Below are 16,512 nucleotides of genomic sequence, written 5' to 3'. Positions count from 1 at the left end.
GTTACCAGCTGCTTTAACCACTGAGCAATGGCTAATCAAACAAACTCAATGGACCCTAGACACACACGCACGCACACACACACACAAAGCACTCTCTAAACTACACAGGTATACTGAAACTCCATATATTATTCGTTTACAGTGATGACTCATGGTCAGTGTGGCCATAGAGCAACTCTTTTAAAAACAGATCACATCCTTCTCTAGTATTCCACACAAACCCACAGCGTGCTGTATACTTTTTTTTTAATAGTGCTCCAAAGTGAAAGAGCTCAGCATGTCATGGTCAAAGCACACATTAGTGTTCCCCAAATCTGCATGTACTGCATATCAGCTGGCTTTTCAAAACCCTCTGTGATCTCGCCAGTTCAGCCATAATCATACAGGTTTCAGTGAGTCTGCTATAAAACAAAAACAGATTATGACATTGAAATACAGATGGTAGTTTCACCATTGCCAGCATTTGTATCCTGTGATGCGGCGCATACAGAATCGGATGTTAATAGTGATGTATTAGTCACACTCCAAACAGTTGCGATTGGACATTAACAGATGAGCATTTCAGCAACAATCAATGGCTCTGTCTTATGAATGCTAAGAAGGGCCGGAGTGTCTGTAATAAATAAATCCAAATAACATGTTAGACCCTTTAAGTAGGCTCTCATTTTCTCTAGACAAAACCACACATCAACAACAGCATACCTATAACAGGATTATCGGAGATGACACTTGAGTGATACATGACTCAAGATGTTTATGAATGGACATACTGTACTTTGACACTATCTCTCACTTTCTATCACTTCTAATCTATTTATGACAAAATGTATGAATAAATAAATATGCACATACTGCACATACGTCACAGGCAAACCTAATTTTGTCTGTCAAACTCAAACAGGACACATTCACATGTGTCACATTCCATTTGTGAGGGAAATAAATCATAAGGAAAACATCAAGAGCATAAGAAAATCAATTTCCCTTCTTTGACCTTGGCAAATTCCTGTCTCCAATTTGTATATATGTCTGTAATATTCAAGATTGATTACTGAGTTTAAAAAGCCTTCTAACCACCCTTGCTAGCTTTTTACTACAAAATAAAAGATGTTAGGATTAAAAACAAGTGTTTTTTTTAACCCAATTTGTCTTTCTCTTGTTGCAAATGTGTGTCAATTAGTCCAGCGTCACTCGCACAGACTGTGAGCTGATATATGTACATCTGACATTCCCATTGCCAAGAAAGTCCCAGTGCTGGTATGTGTATCAGAAAGCATCCAGGTCTCCAGAATCCCATTCACTCTGCCGGTTACGCTTTCGAGGACTGTTTATGCACTCCGTGAGCAAGCAGCCACGAGAGAAAGCGGCGCTCCACCTGTTAACTACAGCAGCTTTAGCCCCGCAGGCATTTTCCCCCATCACACATGCAAGACCCAGAGACGGAAAGCCACTCTCCATGGCCACATGCACAAAGGTCGAGCGAAGCTGTATGTTTGCTGTCAACAGCAGATTGAATGAAAAAGAGTTTCCTTACCTGTGCCGGCTAGATGCATCCGAGCCCGACCCCAAGCTGTACATTCTTCAGCTGTGCGTCTCCGCCTCCTCTTGTTTCCTCTTCTCGCATTTGCTTCCTCTCACCTCCTTTTGGCCTTTTCTAGCTCTCTCTCTCGTTCTCTCAACACTTGTGTGAGTCTACTTGTGTGGCAGCTGAAGACCCTGCTGTGGTGATGGCATTTCTCTCCCTCTCGCTCTCTCTCACTTTTGCTGGCAAAGAGGGTCAAACTGAATACGGTGTCAGTGACACGGTGAGGAAAAAGATGGAAGGAATTAGAGAGAAATAGAGAGACAAGTATCCAAAAAAGAGGAGAAACAGCTGTTAGTAGCTTTGTCGGCTTGTGACGCCGACGAGAGACAGCTGGAGAGTTGCAAATGTGATCTCTTGACTGAGGAAAGGTGCGAGAGCAGGTGGGGAGCTGAGTGGTGGCGACTCCCTGCGCTCATGGATTGGCGTGCGAATGCGTGAGGTGGTGTCTTACGCTATAAATCTTGAATAAATCTCAAGTGGGTCTTGTTTACCTATGCCTAAAGTTGTAACATGTGAAACAGAAGCTGATAAAGTATTGAAAGTGTGTATCAGTCAAAAAAAATTGAGTTTTTGGCAATTGACTAACCCTTCATCTTCAATCAAACCACCCGTCCATAGCCTCCACCCGCTCCATCACGACCAACCTAGTTCCCCAACCTTGGGGAATAATCATGATGAAATGAGACGGATGCTGGGAACTGAGCACTGCTGATTAAAATAGATTCAAATGACTGGAGCTGTGTATCTGACCTTTTCCGTCTCTGGAGATGTAGTCTGCTGATTTTGAGCAGGAAGTCCATGAAGATGCTTCTTCAGAATCTTTTATATCAACAGGCGTTGCTTTTGGATTTAATCCGGGTTGCAGAAAGTTTGGAGTTTTTGTAGTGTTGGCTGAGAAGAGCACGAAAAAGCAATCCTGAATAAGTACATACATAAATGCAAATTCACAAATGATGTTTGTCCAGTTTGTAGAGCAGATGTGCTGAGCGTCTCATCTGTTTGATGTCATCTGCCTTCTGCTCTCAGACCACAGAACAAGATTCTGATACCTAATGCTGTACAGATTTACCCTGCCTCCTCCTCCTCATTCTCTCATGTTTTTATTCTCCCTCTCTCTCTCCATCCAGAGTCCTTTCTCACCATGTCGGATTTTCACTTCACTGTCCTGTCCTGTCCTGTTTGTTCTCTCTACTTCTATTACTCCTGCTTCTGTCTGTCTTTCCCACCGTCTTTGTCATTATTGTCCTGCTGCGATTTAAATGCTCTTTCTTTACAAGCCCTCCTGCATTCCAGTCATTCTGAGATGAGTAGGTCCGACAGACAAGTTTGCTTGTCCTTCTAGACACTTCAGCCTTGCTTGTCCTTCAGGTATGATGTTATTACGAATACAGATTTTTCCTTTTTTGTCAGCCGTCTATTACCAAATCCATCCATGTCCTCTATACGATGTTTGTTTTTCATTTAATTTGATTTAATACAAAGCAAATGACATTTTCTATCCCCTAATCCTAAACCTACCTTTACACAGACCTTTCTAGATTATTTATTTGTTTATAAGCTTTTTTTTTCTCATTGGGGACAATGTGGGTTTTATAATAATTTTGTATATTCATATATGAACACACACTGTATTTCAAGGTTGGAGTCAGAACATTTGTTGTTGTTGTTATGTTAATACTTTTCTTCAGCAAGGATGCATTAAATTGATGGCTGTTGAAAATGTAAGTATGTGCATATTTACATTTATTTCCTTCTATTATACGCTGTTATCCAAAGTGATTTACAAAAGCCTTAAAGATTAAAAATAAAGCATAAGCGATACACCCTGAAGAGAAAAGACTAGAACAGAGATGAAAGTGAGAGTCAAATAATATTTAATATATTTTCTTAATATATTAAAAAGATTCAATCAAGTGGTCACAGAGGATATACCTTGAGTAGCAAAGAACAGAAAATGTTTCATTTGACACTTTAAATCAGTTAAAAGATGAAAGTGGAAAGTTCATTTTAAGACTTGATTTGAATTTAATTAGTAAAAAAAGAATCTAGTTGAGTTTTGTTCACCTGACAGTGCAAATTACACTTTCCACTTGTAAGGAGACAATTCCACATGTCTTACCCCTACTGTAACCCATAATCCAGGCTAAAAACATACTGGATTTCCCATTCATGAGAGAATTAAATAGCAGAACCCTGGTGTTTCAGCTGAAGTAGACTAATAATAATATGCGTGTTAAATCAATGCTATAAACTACACACAGCTTCTAGTTCTTTGATTGCAGACATATTTTAAACATGTCTTTTGCACATATACAGCATGTGCAAAACTAAATATATACTACAATATTTGAAAAAATAAAATAAAAATCAGTCTTTTTTTTGTCTCATGCAGCTTTAAAGATCTGCTGCCTCCTCTCATTTTCTGTCTGCTCAAAAGGAACTCTCTAAATTGTCTAAATCACTTTGTGCACATGGCAGCTTTTCAGAAACTAAAAAATACCATAGTGCTATTTTAGAGCAGGCCAGGTGATGAGGCATACTGACAGAAGGAAAAAACAGTGTGACTCTTCAAACATGTTCCAGCCGAACTGCACAAACTTTTTGTCCATTTTGACACACTGGAAGCCACTTACAATGCATGATCACCTGTCTTTAAGGGAAGCAAATGGGTTTAAACATTCTTGACAAATAAAGAGAGAACATTTTAGTTTTAAATAGTACCTGATGCATAATGTTTTCTGACAGTGTATGACAGCGGTACTCCATTTGGAAGCCCTTTCCTGCCTACACAGTAAAATTACCAGTGTAAAAAATGCAGTGTTAAATGTTAATAACTCCCAAAAAGTTGAATTAACAATCTACAGTGTTGATGAGTACACCCTGTCTTTGTAGTTGTAGGGTGCAACATTATGTGATTTTATTTTTACACTAAAAGTGCAAAAAGACGCGCCAAATTGTCTTGACTCCACCCTCAACGACTGCCTTGTGGGGCAATTACGCCATTTTGTCTGCACGCGACGGAGAAGGTAAGTCTGTTTCTGCGCTTTTCTTGTGTTAACATTATTTAAATAAAAAATACACATTATCTCGAATACGTTTAGAAATAACTGTTCTGCTGATGTTTCTTTTAGGATTAAGGATGCTCATTAAAGTGAAGTTCAACCATGAACAAAAGTTTGTTTAAAGTTTCTGGCGCCGACCTGAAACTCTCTGATTTTCTGGATGAAGGTAACGTTAACTTGTTAATTTACTTGTAAAATTTATTTTTAGTTGTGTTTGTAGCTGCCATTGACTTTAAGAATTTTTAATTTTAAACTGAAACTCGTTTTGGTTTGTTCACAGCCTTTGTGAAATTCGGAATTCCCGCCTCCAAACGCGCAGATACCAGGCTCTACGATTCGTCTTACACAGAAGTTGATGAGGATGTTTTCGAGGAGGTTATAAAGCAGCCAAATTTAGGCGTTTTTATTCTTCGATTCGAAAACTCGTCACACGGTAATTTATCTTTGTGTGTGTGTGTGTGTGTGTGTGTGTGACTGTAAATGCTATTGAGCTTTAAATAATGTTGTTTGAGCCCTTTCAGTATTAAAACAAATGGCCCTTTACACACGATTTGACCATATTTTTTTCTAAATATTAAAAATCTAAAAGATGCGCATCAAATTGGACACCTATATGAACAGTTTTAAAGTTGTTTTTATGAGTTTAAGTCGTTATCTTCAAAGGCTATTTAAGTTAGAAACGTTGTGTGTAATTTTAGAAACGTCCCTAAATTGGCGAATATCAAACGACAAGTTACGTTTAAACCCGTTTTTATTGCTAAACCAATAAGTGTGAAACTCCTTTTGCTAATGAATGTACATTACTGAAAACGCGTTAATGCGACGGTTTATTCATTTATCGAGTCACACCCTGGCCGTTTCTCAATACCAAGAACGCAAAGTTCGGACTTGGCAAGATCGACTCGGGAGTGCAAACTCCTAAGAACGGGAGGACGCAAGGTCTGTAAAAGGAACAGCTGCGTAGGCCTACTTGATAACGTCACTCAGCTCGCCTTAGCTACTCCGGTTATCCTTACTGTATTTACAATAAGATGAAATATGATATCAAACACCACTGCTTCTTCGTTTTCATTTAAACAATAATAGCCACAAAAATGTAGTTCAGGTAAGGCAGATATATTTTGATTATCTTCACTCACTGTATGTATACTTATAACAAAATGAAATATAAAACACAACCACATATAAAATATAAAATACACACACAAATACAAAAAACGTTAATATGGGGTTCAGGCAATATTTGCATATATATATATATATATATATATATATATATACACTCTGATTATCTTTACTGTATGTATTAATGTATGACTACGCTGCCTCTTTTGGTTATGTCAGTTTTAATGAAAAAATAATAGCCATTAAATATGTATAAAAGTATAAGTATGAAATATAAGAGGCTTATATAATAGGAAATAAAAACAAAAGCAAACAATTCAGGCAAATGTATGCTACATCAGCGCTGTAATATAAAAGTTAATATAAACTAAAATTTGTGTTCCGCCCAAACGATATGACCAGGAACAAATAATAGATTTATGAAGATTGTCTGTTAGATACAGCTAAAACAAATGATATTTCATGTTTAACTACTACAGACACATCCAAGCTAGTGGCAAATGTCAGAAGGACAAGCTGAGGTGAGACTGCACTCGGCGGTATATATGAGCACTGAGTGCCCGGTGATCACCTGGAAATAGGCGAAGCAAATTTTCAAATATGCACCATCTTTATAAATAAACTGCAGATTTGAGTTTTAAAACAACTAGCCTACGTTCCCGCCTGAAAAACCCTTAAATGTACATTTCATGAAACAATAATAGTAATATTTTGAAAATTATGCGGGTTTTGTCCTCTGCCATTAACGCTCGCTGGTTATTGCAAAATGCATTGTGGGTTACCTGCTCCCTCAAGTTCACACAAGTCACATTTTGATGCATCCTTGATAAAAGGGGAAACATCCCAAGAACAATAACACATCCGGGGATTTGAACTGTACTTGGCTAGATGTGAACTTTGAATTATAACAGTACTTGGGCAACAACTGATGACATTTCACAAGTCCACAAGAATGCAAGTACAGACAAGAATGCATATTGAGAAACGGCTCCTAATTCCACCATAAAAAAAATGCAGCCGATGTATTGAGGTGAGGACTTGTTAAACGGAATAAAAATTTGTCATAACCATGCAGGCGGGTTGCCTTATGTCACCAAATAAATTAAATAAAAACTTAAAATAGAGCGTATATAAAAACACTTTTCAGTCTTCCAATACTAACGTGTGAATTGTATAATGCCCTTTGTGCTCTGCATGTCCTTCGCACTTAATATTGTGTATGTAATTTTGTCATAACGGCGGCAAGACAGCAGGGCTATCACCTAAATTTTGCACAAGGTTTTGTGGTTGTTTTCAGAATCAGAAAGAGCTTTATTTTAACAGTCATTTGATGAAAATTATTTTTCAATAGATTTGGCCCAGGTCCCTTCTGTGACAAGTGAAGAAAGCTCATTGCAGAATGCAAACTATGAATCTGATGACACCAGTCTTCTAAGTGATGGAAGTCCTTCAAGAAAGCAACAGAGGGTTGAAGACGAAGCCAGAATTGTGAGTCTGTGATTTTTGCATTGTATATTATTCTACAGTACAAATTTTAAACCTGACTATGAAAAACAAGAAATGTAACTATGTGACTACTGACTACACAATCTCTGGCCCTTTTCACACCTGGCATCAACATGACTTGGATGATAGTCACAACTAGTAAGCCAAGACACATTGCTGTTTAAATCTTGTCAATTATATATGTCTTTTGTGACTGCTTTTGATTTCATGGTGAATGTTTTGCTGCTTTAAAGAACACATCACCTGCAGGGTATTAAAGGGTTAGTTCATCCAAAAATGAAAATTCTGTTATAAATTACTCACCCTCGTGTTGTTCCTAACACGTAAGACTCTCATTCAGTTTTGGAACACAAATTAATATATTAGTAAGGAAATCTTTCCCTCTATTGACAACTGATGCAGCTGCAATGTTCAAGGCCTAGAAATATAGTAAAAACATCCTTGAAATAATTAATGTGTCTCCAGTGGTTCAACCTTAAATTTATGGTTATGGGATTTTTATTTTTATTTTTTTGAGCTAAAAAAACAAAAATAATGACTTCATTCAACAATTTCTTCATCAATCTGTAAAAAGTCCACGTTGAAATGGTAAACTAACATCTATTTAAAAGAGCCTAAAGCAGGACAGAACCTGAAGGACAGAAGAACCCCATCCTGGATGCACACTGTTTACGGATTGATTTAGGAGTGAAGAAATTTAATAAAGTCATTTGTTTGTTTTTGCACACAAAATACATTCCTGTCACCTCATAAAAATTAAGGTTGAACCACTGGAGTCACATGGATTATTTCAGAATGGTTCTTGAGAGGGATATGGTTTGTCAATAATTGTATTACGTAACACTTTGCAGTTGGTCCAAAAAATCCTGCAGACTAAACCTGGTGGAGACGCAATCATCAGGGAATACAACAAAACCAAAAGCTTGACTGACAGCACCAGGAGAAAGATGATCAAGATTCTTACTGCAGATATGACTGAAAAACACAGGTAATCTGATGCCGTCCCAAAAGATTCTCCCACAGAACACAAATGACAATTTTAGAAGATCTGGGCCCATATTCACAAAACATCTTAAGGCTTAATGTAGCTCATAACTCACCAATTTAGAAGAAAATCTTAAAAAGAATGTGTGTGTCAGTCCTAAATTTAGGACTCCTAAATTTTTGCTCTAAGAGTATTTCACAAAGCATTTTATCATTAAAACTAGCTCCTAAATCTGTGAAATCTTAGGAGCAGTGAAGAGGACTCCTAAGTCACTAAGACCAAGCCACAAACTATCCTAATATGGCTTTTGGCAGCAGTCTGCCTCAGAACGTAAACATTTTAGAAACATTTGACGATAATGAGCTTTTAAAAAGGTATCGCCTTTGGTTTTGGAGGTTATCCCAATCCATTTTTTTCTTTGATTATATCCTTGTTTTCATTAAAGCATAAATAAAGTCATTATTTTTGTTTTCTTTGTGAACAAAAATATTTCATAGCTTCATAAAATTACGGTTAAACCACTGATGTTACATGGACCATTTTAACAATATCTTTACTACATTTCTGGGCCTTGACTGTGGTAGGACCCTTGCTGTCTATGCAGGGTCAGAAAGCTCTTGGAATTCATAAAAAATATCTTACTTTTTGTTTCGAAGATAAACAATGGTCTTACGGGTTTGGAATGGCATGAAGGTGAGTAATTAATGATAGAATTTTAATTTTTGGGTGAGCTAACCCTTGAGTAATCCAAGTCACATTTAGAGCAATAAAACAATAATTCAAATTACTACATTTGATCAATTGAAGTGAAAGTTTACACCAAATGAAAGTGAATTTACTCATCCTTATTGAGCTGTCAAAATGGCTGAAAAACTAAATTAAAATTTTTTACTTAAATATTATCAATATTCTGATTATGTTAGAATTTAAAAGGCATAATTTCAGTTATGGGAGAAAAAGCTTTTGGCTTCTCTCCTGAGGCCATAAGAAGGCGCATCGAGCAAAATATTATGCATATCATTTCTTCAAAGCATAATAAAATAAAAGGACTATCTTTGAAAAAATTGCATAATGTTTAAAATAATGTTTATAAACCATATATAATACCATATATAATTATTAAACTTGCTTAAACAATTAGAAACAAAACAGCATCATGCATGTATGTATAGTTTAATACAAAGGACCAAAAACCAATCAAAAAGAATACTTTCTTCGTGTAAAAACTTGATATGCAGTGGGGTGGGGAAAACTGCTATATAGTCTTGAGACATGTTTTTTAAAAGTTGAACTTGCATATATTTGACATAGCTTTACATGCGGCTATCTTGTGTGAGAGGCGAGTGCAACATTGATATATGTCCCTCTAGAAAATGCGATAAATGTTTTGTGTGAACGGCTTCAGTTTTGACATACACAACATCTTCCCAGCATCGATTGTTCTCTTTTTCCGCAATATTTTGAATGAACAACGTAGCAGCACCGCATCTAGTGGGTTCAACTGGATAGGCTAACAAAAGCATTAAAATGCAATGACACTTCATCGTCGCATCGCGTGCACCACTGATAAGGCTGCCTGACGCACACCTAAAATTCAAATGCAGATTTTTTAAATTCGATAAGTAAAAAAAAACAAACAAAAAAAAAACAGCCCTACATCCTTATATTCATGCCAAGATGTAGGTGGTTTTTTTTTTTTATAGAAAAACAATAAAGAATATTTTTAGCAGATACTGTGGTCCTTGGAGGTTTAGATAATGCAAGTCAATGCTTAGCATTCCTTTGAGAGTCAAAAAAATCATATCAGGTTACACTAAATTAATACCCATGGCTCATGATGATACACTGAGGTCTTATGAAGTTAAAAAATCAGTCTGTGTAAGAAACTGAACATTAACTAGGGCGGCTTGATTATGGCAAAAATCATCACAATTATTTTGGCCAATATTGTAATCTCAATATTATTTAACACGATTATGAGTGGGCCAGTTGACCAAAACTTTATATGACTGATTTATTTAAAGATTTCTCAATTCTCAATACCACAGCAGAATACTAGGGTAACTAATTAACAGACATACTTGCAGACATACTTAAATTTTATTGTTTTATTTTGACAGCACATCTCCACCCAGAAATATTAGGGAAATGTATGCCCAAGGAATCGTTGCCCTGTTTCCATATCTTCGTGATCCCTACACAAAGAATGGATATGTAAGTGCAAATAATTTTTGTTAAAATATTGTTATGGGGTAGTTGGTCACCTTTGTATTTATTCAGATGTGTTTGTTTTTAAAGGAACATTATTATGACCCTCAAAGTGGACAAGGTTACCTGACTTGGAAAATAAAGAACATTCAGAGGAACAGTGCATCATCAGAGAACTGTAGACGTTCCTCACAGTCTTTCAGTGGTGGCCCAACTTCGGAAAGAGAGGCTGCATCCAGCACAGATGTTATTCTCACTGAAGAACAGTGTAGAGAAGCAGTTTCTCTAATGAAACACACCTCAGAAGTGGACACCATCAAGATCAAAATGAAGGAGACATTTCAGTACCGTCGCAAGATGATTCAAGACCCAAACAGAAGCACTGATGTGTTGACGGAATTTCCACGCTTCTTGGATGTTCAAGGCCTGGTGAGAGAACATGTCTATGTGGTGATAAGAGAATTTCTTTAACCCGGTCATTGGGTTGGGGTAAAACAAATATTATAGGTATAATGCAAGTTCAGCTCAATTGACAACATTTGTGGAATTTAGTTCATTACCATTTACAAAGAAATATAAAACTACAATGTATGTGCATAGTCACACATTTTTGAGCTTTATGAATTCTTCTGTTAAAACACGTTATTTGAGCTGTAAAGTTGTTTGAAACATTTTTATTGTGTTTGTATTAATGAATGTTTATGATGTTTTTGCAGATTGAACAGGATTTTGTTTTGCTCTTTGGTGAAAAGACGACTTCTAAGCTTTTAGAAAGGTGGCCAACTACATTCATGCACAAAGTTATTCAGCAAAGCAAAAGTCTTAACTCCTCCCAAGCTCTTCAGGACTTGATTGACTGTGCCGAAATGACTGTGAAGGAGAATGAAATAGGGGATGCAGGTTAGACTGTCAGAGTTCAGTATAAGATTGTTTAGACTTCTCCATGTATTTTTTTTCTGATGTCATTTATTTTATTTTTTCAGGATGGAACAGTGACATTGCTTCTATTCTTCTTTTACTTCATTTGATCCCACCTTCACCACAAGGCAGAAAGAGACCTGGAAAGATGTCCGCATCTCAAGCAGAAAAACACCTCGTCATCTTCAAAAAGGTAAATTTGGTCTTTACTGTCATTTCCTGTAGTCTGCCGAAAATCAGTGTCTGTTGGGCTAATTGTATTGTGAAAAATTAATGTAGAGAGAGTCAATTGGAGAGCTGATTTAATTATTATTATTTTTTTATTTATTTTTTTTATCTTTAGGCCGGTACTAACATACAAGAGCACCTGGACTCAATTGAAGAAAGCACACAGCCATACCTGCTTGCCATGGGTCCAAAGAAGAACAGCATTCATGTATACTACATCATTCTCGACAAGAAAGCCATACCGTGCAAATCAGTGAGTGGTCTCAGTGCCTTTGATGAACTTTTCAAAGCGCACTTTGTGTTTGGTGCATCTTACAGCAAAGTCCTGCACAACATGTACACCTTTGTACAAACAACAGTTTTTCAGATTGACATTGGCAAAGTCAAAGAGTGCCCAAGAGTTGCTGAACTCAGAGCTAGATTCCTGCGTTAGATTTGATTGCTGGGAAAAATGATTTGTTTTGTTTGTTTTTGTTGTCTGAAAAACACAAATGTTCTTGTTCGACATCTAAAGTTAATTCATGGGCTCTTGCCTGGCAAATCACTTAGACTGAAATGTGGTGAAGCAGGTTGCTGTTTAGAATTTGCAACTTTTTCAGGTTTTCGCAAACACTTAAAAAGAGTTCATGAAGCAGGTGAAGTTTTGTTATGTGTAGAGGATGATGCTGTTGTTCATAATGAAGTTGGGCTACCAAGTAATACTGATGTGGCTACATGTTCAAAGGACAGTTCTTTGCCAGTTCCCAGCAAAAACACTACCGATTTGTGTGCATCAGCAATAGCACAATTGCAAGCTGCAGGTGTTAGTCAGACTACTGTTGATACTTTTGTTATGTCTATGGAGGAAGTAGTTCAAGACATCCAGGATCAAGTAAAAGAGACCGCTATAAAATGCTTATTTTCAGAAAACACGGACATTAAAAGTTCAATTGAGCAGTCATTTCATGAAATTGAAAACCCTTTCACCATGCTTAATTCCATATCTAAACGAAAATCATATTTTACTAAAAAATGGGGAATTGTCCAGCCTGTGGAGAAAGTAATTGGGGTCAGATTTGACAACAGAAAAAACAGGACTACTGGAACTTATGAGCAAGTTGCAGTGACTGACAAGTTTGCCTATGTTCCAATACTCCAAACATTACAGAACATTTTAAAGCACCCAAACACCACATGCAGGTTCAAGTCAGGTTTACCTAATAAAAACGGTATTTACTCTGATATTGAAGATGGACTGTACATAAAAAGTCATCCCCTGTTTTCGACTGAAAAAAATGCACTTCAGATTCAATTGTATTATGATGAATTCGAAACTGCCAATCCTTTGGGCTCAAAAAAGGGAATTCACAAATTAGGCGGTATATATTTTACTTTGAGAAATTTCCCACCACAATTTAATTCATCTCTAACAAACATACATTTATGTGCACTTTTCCATGCCCAAGACATCAAAACATATGGATTTGATGCAATATTGGAACCTATTGTCAATGACATAAAAGTCCTTGAAAACAAGGGTATACAAGGACCTGCTGGTTTTGTGCGTGGAAGCATTGTCCAAGTAACGGGAGATAATCTTGGTTTACATGGCCTTTTTGGATTTGTTGAATCTTTTAGAGCTCGGAATAATTGTAGGTTTTGTCTCACTGAAAGGGAAGATTATCAAACTGTGTTCTGTGAAGATGAGCCAAATTTAACTTTCCGCACCAAAGAAACACACGTACGACACTGTGAAGCTCTACAATCAGACCCAACACTACAACATGTTTGTGGTGTGAAACGTACATGTCTGTTAAACACTCTGCAGTACTTTAATATATCAGACAACTTTTCTGTAGACATAATGCATGATATTTTAGAGGGAGTTGCTCAGTTTGAATTAAAACTTGTTTTAAAGTATGTTCAAGCTAATTTTTTGACAGCGAAAGAGTTGGATGGCAGATTAAATTCATTTAATTATGGGTACATGGAGAGGAGAAATCGGCCTCCTTCTTTAAAACTGGATGACGAGAGCAATGATTTGGGCATAAATGCAATACAGTGTTGGTGTCTACTTCGAAATGTGCCGCTGATATTTGGTGACATTGTGCCCCAAGACGATAAATACTGGCAATTACTACTACTTTTACTACAAATAGTGAACATTGTATTTTCTCCCATTTTAACTGAAGGACTTACTGTTTATTTGAAACACTTAATTACTGAGCATCACAGGCTGTTCAAGTGCTTATTCCCAGGAAAGAATCTGCTGCCTAAACATCATTTAATGTGTCACTACCCTCGGTGTATACGGAATATTGGGCCTATTGTTCACATGTGGTCAATGCGATACGAGTCCAAACACAATTTCTTCAAGACTCAACCAAAATGTTTCAAGAATATAACTAAGACGCTTGCCAAAAAACATCAGAATTTCATGGCATATAACTGGGAAGCCTTTAACCATGACAGAATTGTACTTGGACCAGGAAAGAATGTGTGTGTCAGTGACTTGAATGAAAGTGTTCAGATTGCATCTAAGTTGAACATTCCTACAGAAACAAATGTTCTCTCAGTGAAATGGGTGAAGTATAATGGAACTGAATATCGTTCTACCTTAGTTATTTGTGGTCAGGTAGACCTTGATTTGCCAGTGTTTTATAAAATCAGGGATATTATTGTCAGAAATGAATGCGTGTTACTGGTTACATCGCAGCTCAAAACTGTTTGTTTTGATGAACATCTTTTTGCCTACAGAATTGATCACAGACCCAGCGCATCTCTGAAAGTGTTTACTGTCAGTGAACTCACTTATTACAAACCTTTTGATGTGCAGATGTCCTATGGGTCTGATAATTTCTTTTGTTTTGTTGTACCCTACTGTAATCTTATTCAAATTTAGCTGTCACTTGTTCATGTCTCTGTGAAGTTAATGAGTTTGTTTTATCCATTTTGTATTTCTGTGCAACCCCTCATGAATTTGACTGAACTGTTGAATGTTGTTTTAAAGTAGCCACTTTGCCCAGATTTTAAATAAAAATTAGTTGTTATATCTGTCTGAAGACTCTTGATTTTAGATTTGATAATGTACATTGACACGATAGAACAAAGTAAAAATAAATTTTGCACTAAAAGGAATACTTTCTTGATAACACTTTGACTAATCCATATGAATAACAACAACATTAAAAGGTGTTAAATGACCCATAGTGTAAAATTTTAAGGTGTAAAATGACCCCAGTGTAAAATTGTAAGGTGTTAAATGACCCCAGTGTAAAACTTTAATAACAATAGTAAGTGTAACAATCTACACTCTCAGTGTTATTTTTCAGCACTATAAGGTGCCATTTTAACACTGTAAATTCAACACTACAAACAGTGTACTTTTAACTCTGGAGAGATTGGGACCATATATGATCTTTAGTAGTGTTAAAATTAACACTTTAAGTGTTAAATTGACACTGCTGATTTTACTGTGTAGGAGCAAAAACAAAAGTAATAATTAGAAAAAGTTTAAGAAATAAAGTTACATTGTGACAAAGCTACATGGCATGCGATTTAAAAGACATTATATCACAATTCCACTATAATAAAAATACTAGAGAAAACTGTGTCATTAGCATTTAAATAAATCTTCAAACTTTCTTTTAAGAGTGCTTTGAAGCAGCTTCACAGAATTAAACGGGAAAGTAGCATAATCAATGGTGAAAACTTCAAAAAAGAGTAAAGAAATCTATGGACTGTGTGAGTCTGTAGTACTGAGATATACCTGGAATGTCTGACTGACTTTTATTAAATGAATCTGTTCTCAAGTTTTGCTTAAATGTCAGTACTGTTGATTTTTCAACCCTTACAGCATCTGAGAAAATAAACTCAGCTGAAGTTAGTGTTGTGCTGTACTTTTACTTATAATAAGGGTCTTCAGCAATTCAGTCCGCTATATAAGTTAAATGAAGTAAATTCCTTTATCATAGTGCTTACACTTGTAGAATAATAGCCTTGAACTGTAATTGTAGTAAAATGGGATATTGAGTTGCTTTGTGAAGTATGGATCGTGTGTGTAACAACACATAATCTCTTGTTCATTCACTTGTCAAAATGTTGGTTGGAGGTGTAAACGGAAATGCAGATGCATTAGTTTTCCCAAGCTCAGCTGGTAGCCGTGCCAGATCCTGGGGTGGAAATGTAATGTGGTCAAGTGTCCCCTAAGGGCTCAGGTGGAGGCTGCTTGTCCATCAGGTGTCTTAGCATCAGCAGCTAACATGCCAAAAGGCAGAAAACTGCCAGATCTCCACTGCATCAGATGGACTGAAAGTGGAAAATAGCAACATTGTGGAAATAAACAAGTATTGCCATGCATATAAATAAATACAATCTTTTGTCTTTCATCTATGAAATGTGACATTTCTGATTTTTTTTTTAGCTGTGCCGCTGGCTATTTTTAGATAGACTTTACTAAGAGAAGCCAGAAAATGAGAAGGAAACATGTGGCAGGGTTAACTTTGATGCAAAACTCCTCCGAGAAGCAACTGGAAGAAATCAAAAGAGTCTCGATTCTGACCGTGATTTTGCTTCAAGACTTCAGCACATGGCAACATCTTATGAACACTGTTAACAGACTAGACAAGTTTTGATATTACACACAGTACATCTGGAGAAAATCTCCTAAAGCTCCTCTTAAATGTTCCACATGACAGCATACTATTTCAGTGACAACCAGAAATACAGAAAAGTTATTTATAGTATGTACATTTGCAATTACTCAAAAGTGTGATTTGACAAAAATGATACACATGGGACATAAATAGAAATGCTAAACTATATTTGCCCAGGTATCAAATCAGAAAAGGTATTTTATATGATGGTATACAAAGTTTGAATGTGCTCAAAGTTAAAGGGATACTCCGTGCAAATAA

At 36.4% G+C, this 16,512-nt stretch overlaps 2 protein-coding genes across 2 annotated transcripts in view; one reads left to right on the top strand and one right to left on the bottom strand.

The window, feature by feature from the left end:
• Positions 1-2,673, bottom strand: part of LOC113073770 (glutamate receptor ionotropic, NMDA 2C-like) — a 33,726-nt gene extending 31,053 nt beyond the window's left edge. Inside the window, exon 1 of the mRNA XM_026246526.1 lies at positions 1,535-2,673. The gene's annotated coding sequence lies outside the window, so the exon portion shown is untranslated. The remainder of the gene's footprint in view (positions 1-1,534) is intronic.
• Positions 2,674-4,749: 2,076 nt separating this feature from the next.
• Positions 4,750-12,076, top strand: LOC113073762 (uncharacterized). The gene is made up of 9 exons (XM_026246514.1): positions 4,750-4,813; positions 4,928-5,080; positions 7,124-7,260; positions 8,130-8,266; positions 10,384-10,477; positions 10,562-10,900; positions 11,188-11,371; positions 11,455-11,582; positions 11,733-12,076. The coding sequence occupies exons 1-9, from the start codon at positions 4,750-4,752 to the stop codon at positions 12,048-12,050; spliced, it is 1,554 nt and encodes a 517-aa protein (XP_026102299.1). The 3' UTR covers positions 12,051-12,076.
• Positions 12,077-16,512: the final 4,436 nt, after the last annotated feature.

This window comes from Carassius auratus, unplaced genomic scaffold (genome assembly GCF_003368295.1).
Source record: "Carassius auratus strain Wakin unplaced genomic scaffold, ASM336829v1 scaf_tig00012847, whole genome shotgun sequence".
NCBI classification, from domain to species: Eukaryota; Metazoa; Chordata; class Actinopteri; order Cypriniformes; family Cyprinidae; genus Carassius; species Carassius auratus.
Note: the sequence above shows the minus strand (reverse complement) of the source record. Positions and strands in the feature narration are given on the sequence as shown.

Bases quoted from the DNA above. Each gene is read 5' to 3' on its own strand.
- LOC113073762 (XM_026246514.1), top strand. From the start codon at position 4,750: ATGAACAAAAGTTTGTTTAAAGTTTCTGGCGCCGACCTGAAACTCTCT. The intron at 7,261-8,129 runs GTGAGTCTGTGA...AACACTTTGCAG, and splicing joins TTGAAGACGAAGCCAGAATT to TTGGTCCAAAAAATCCTGCA. The intron at 8,267-10,383 runs GTAATCTGATGC...TTATTTTGACAG, and splicing joins GATATGACTGAAAAACACAG to CACATCTCCACCCAGAAATA.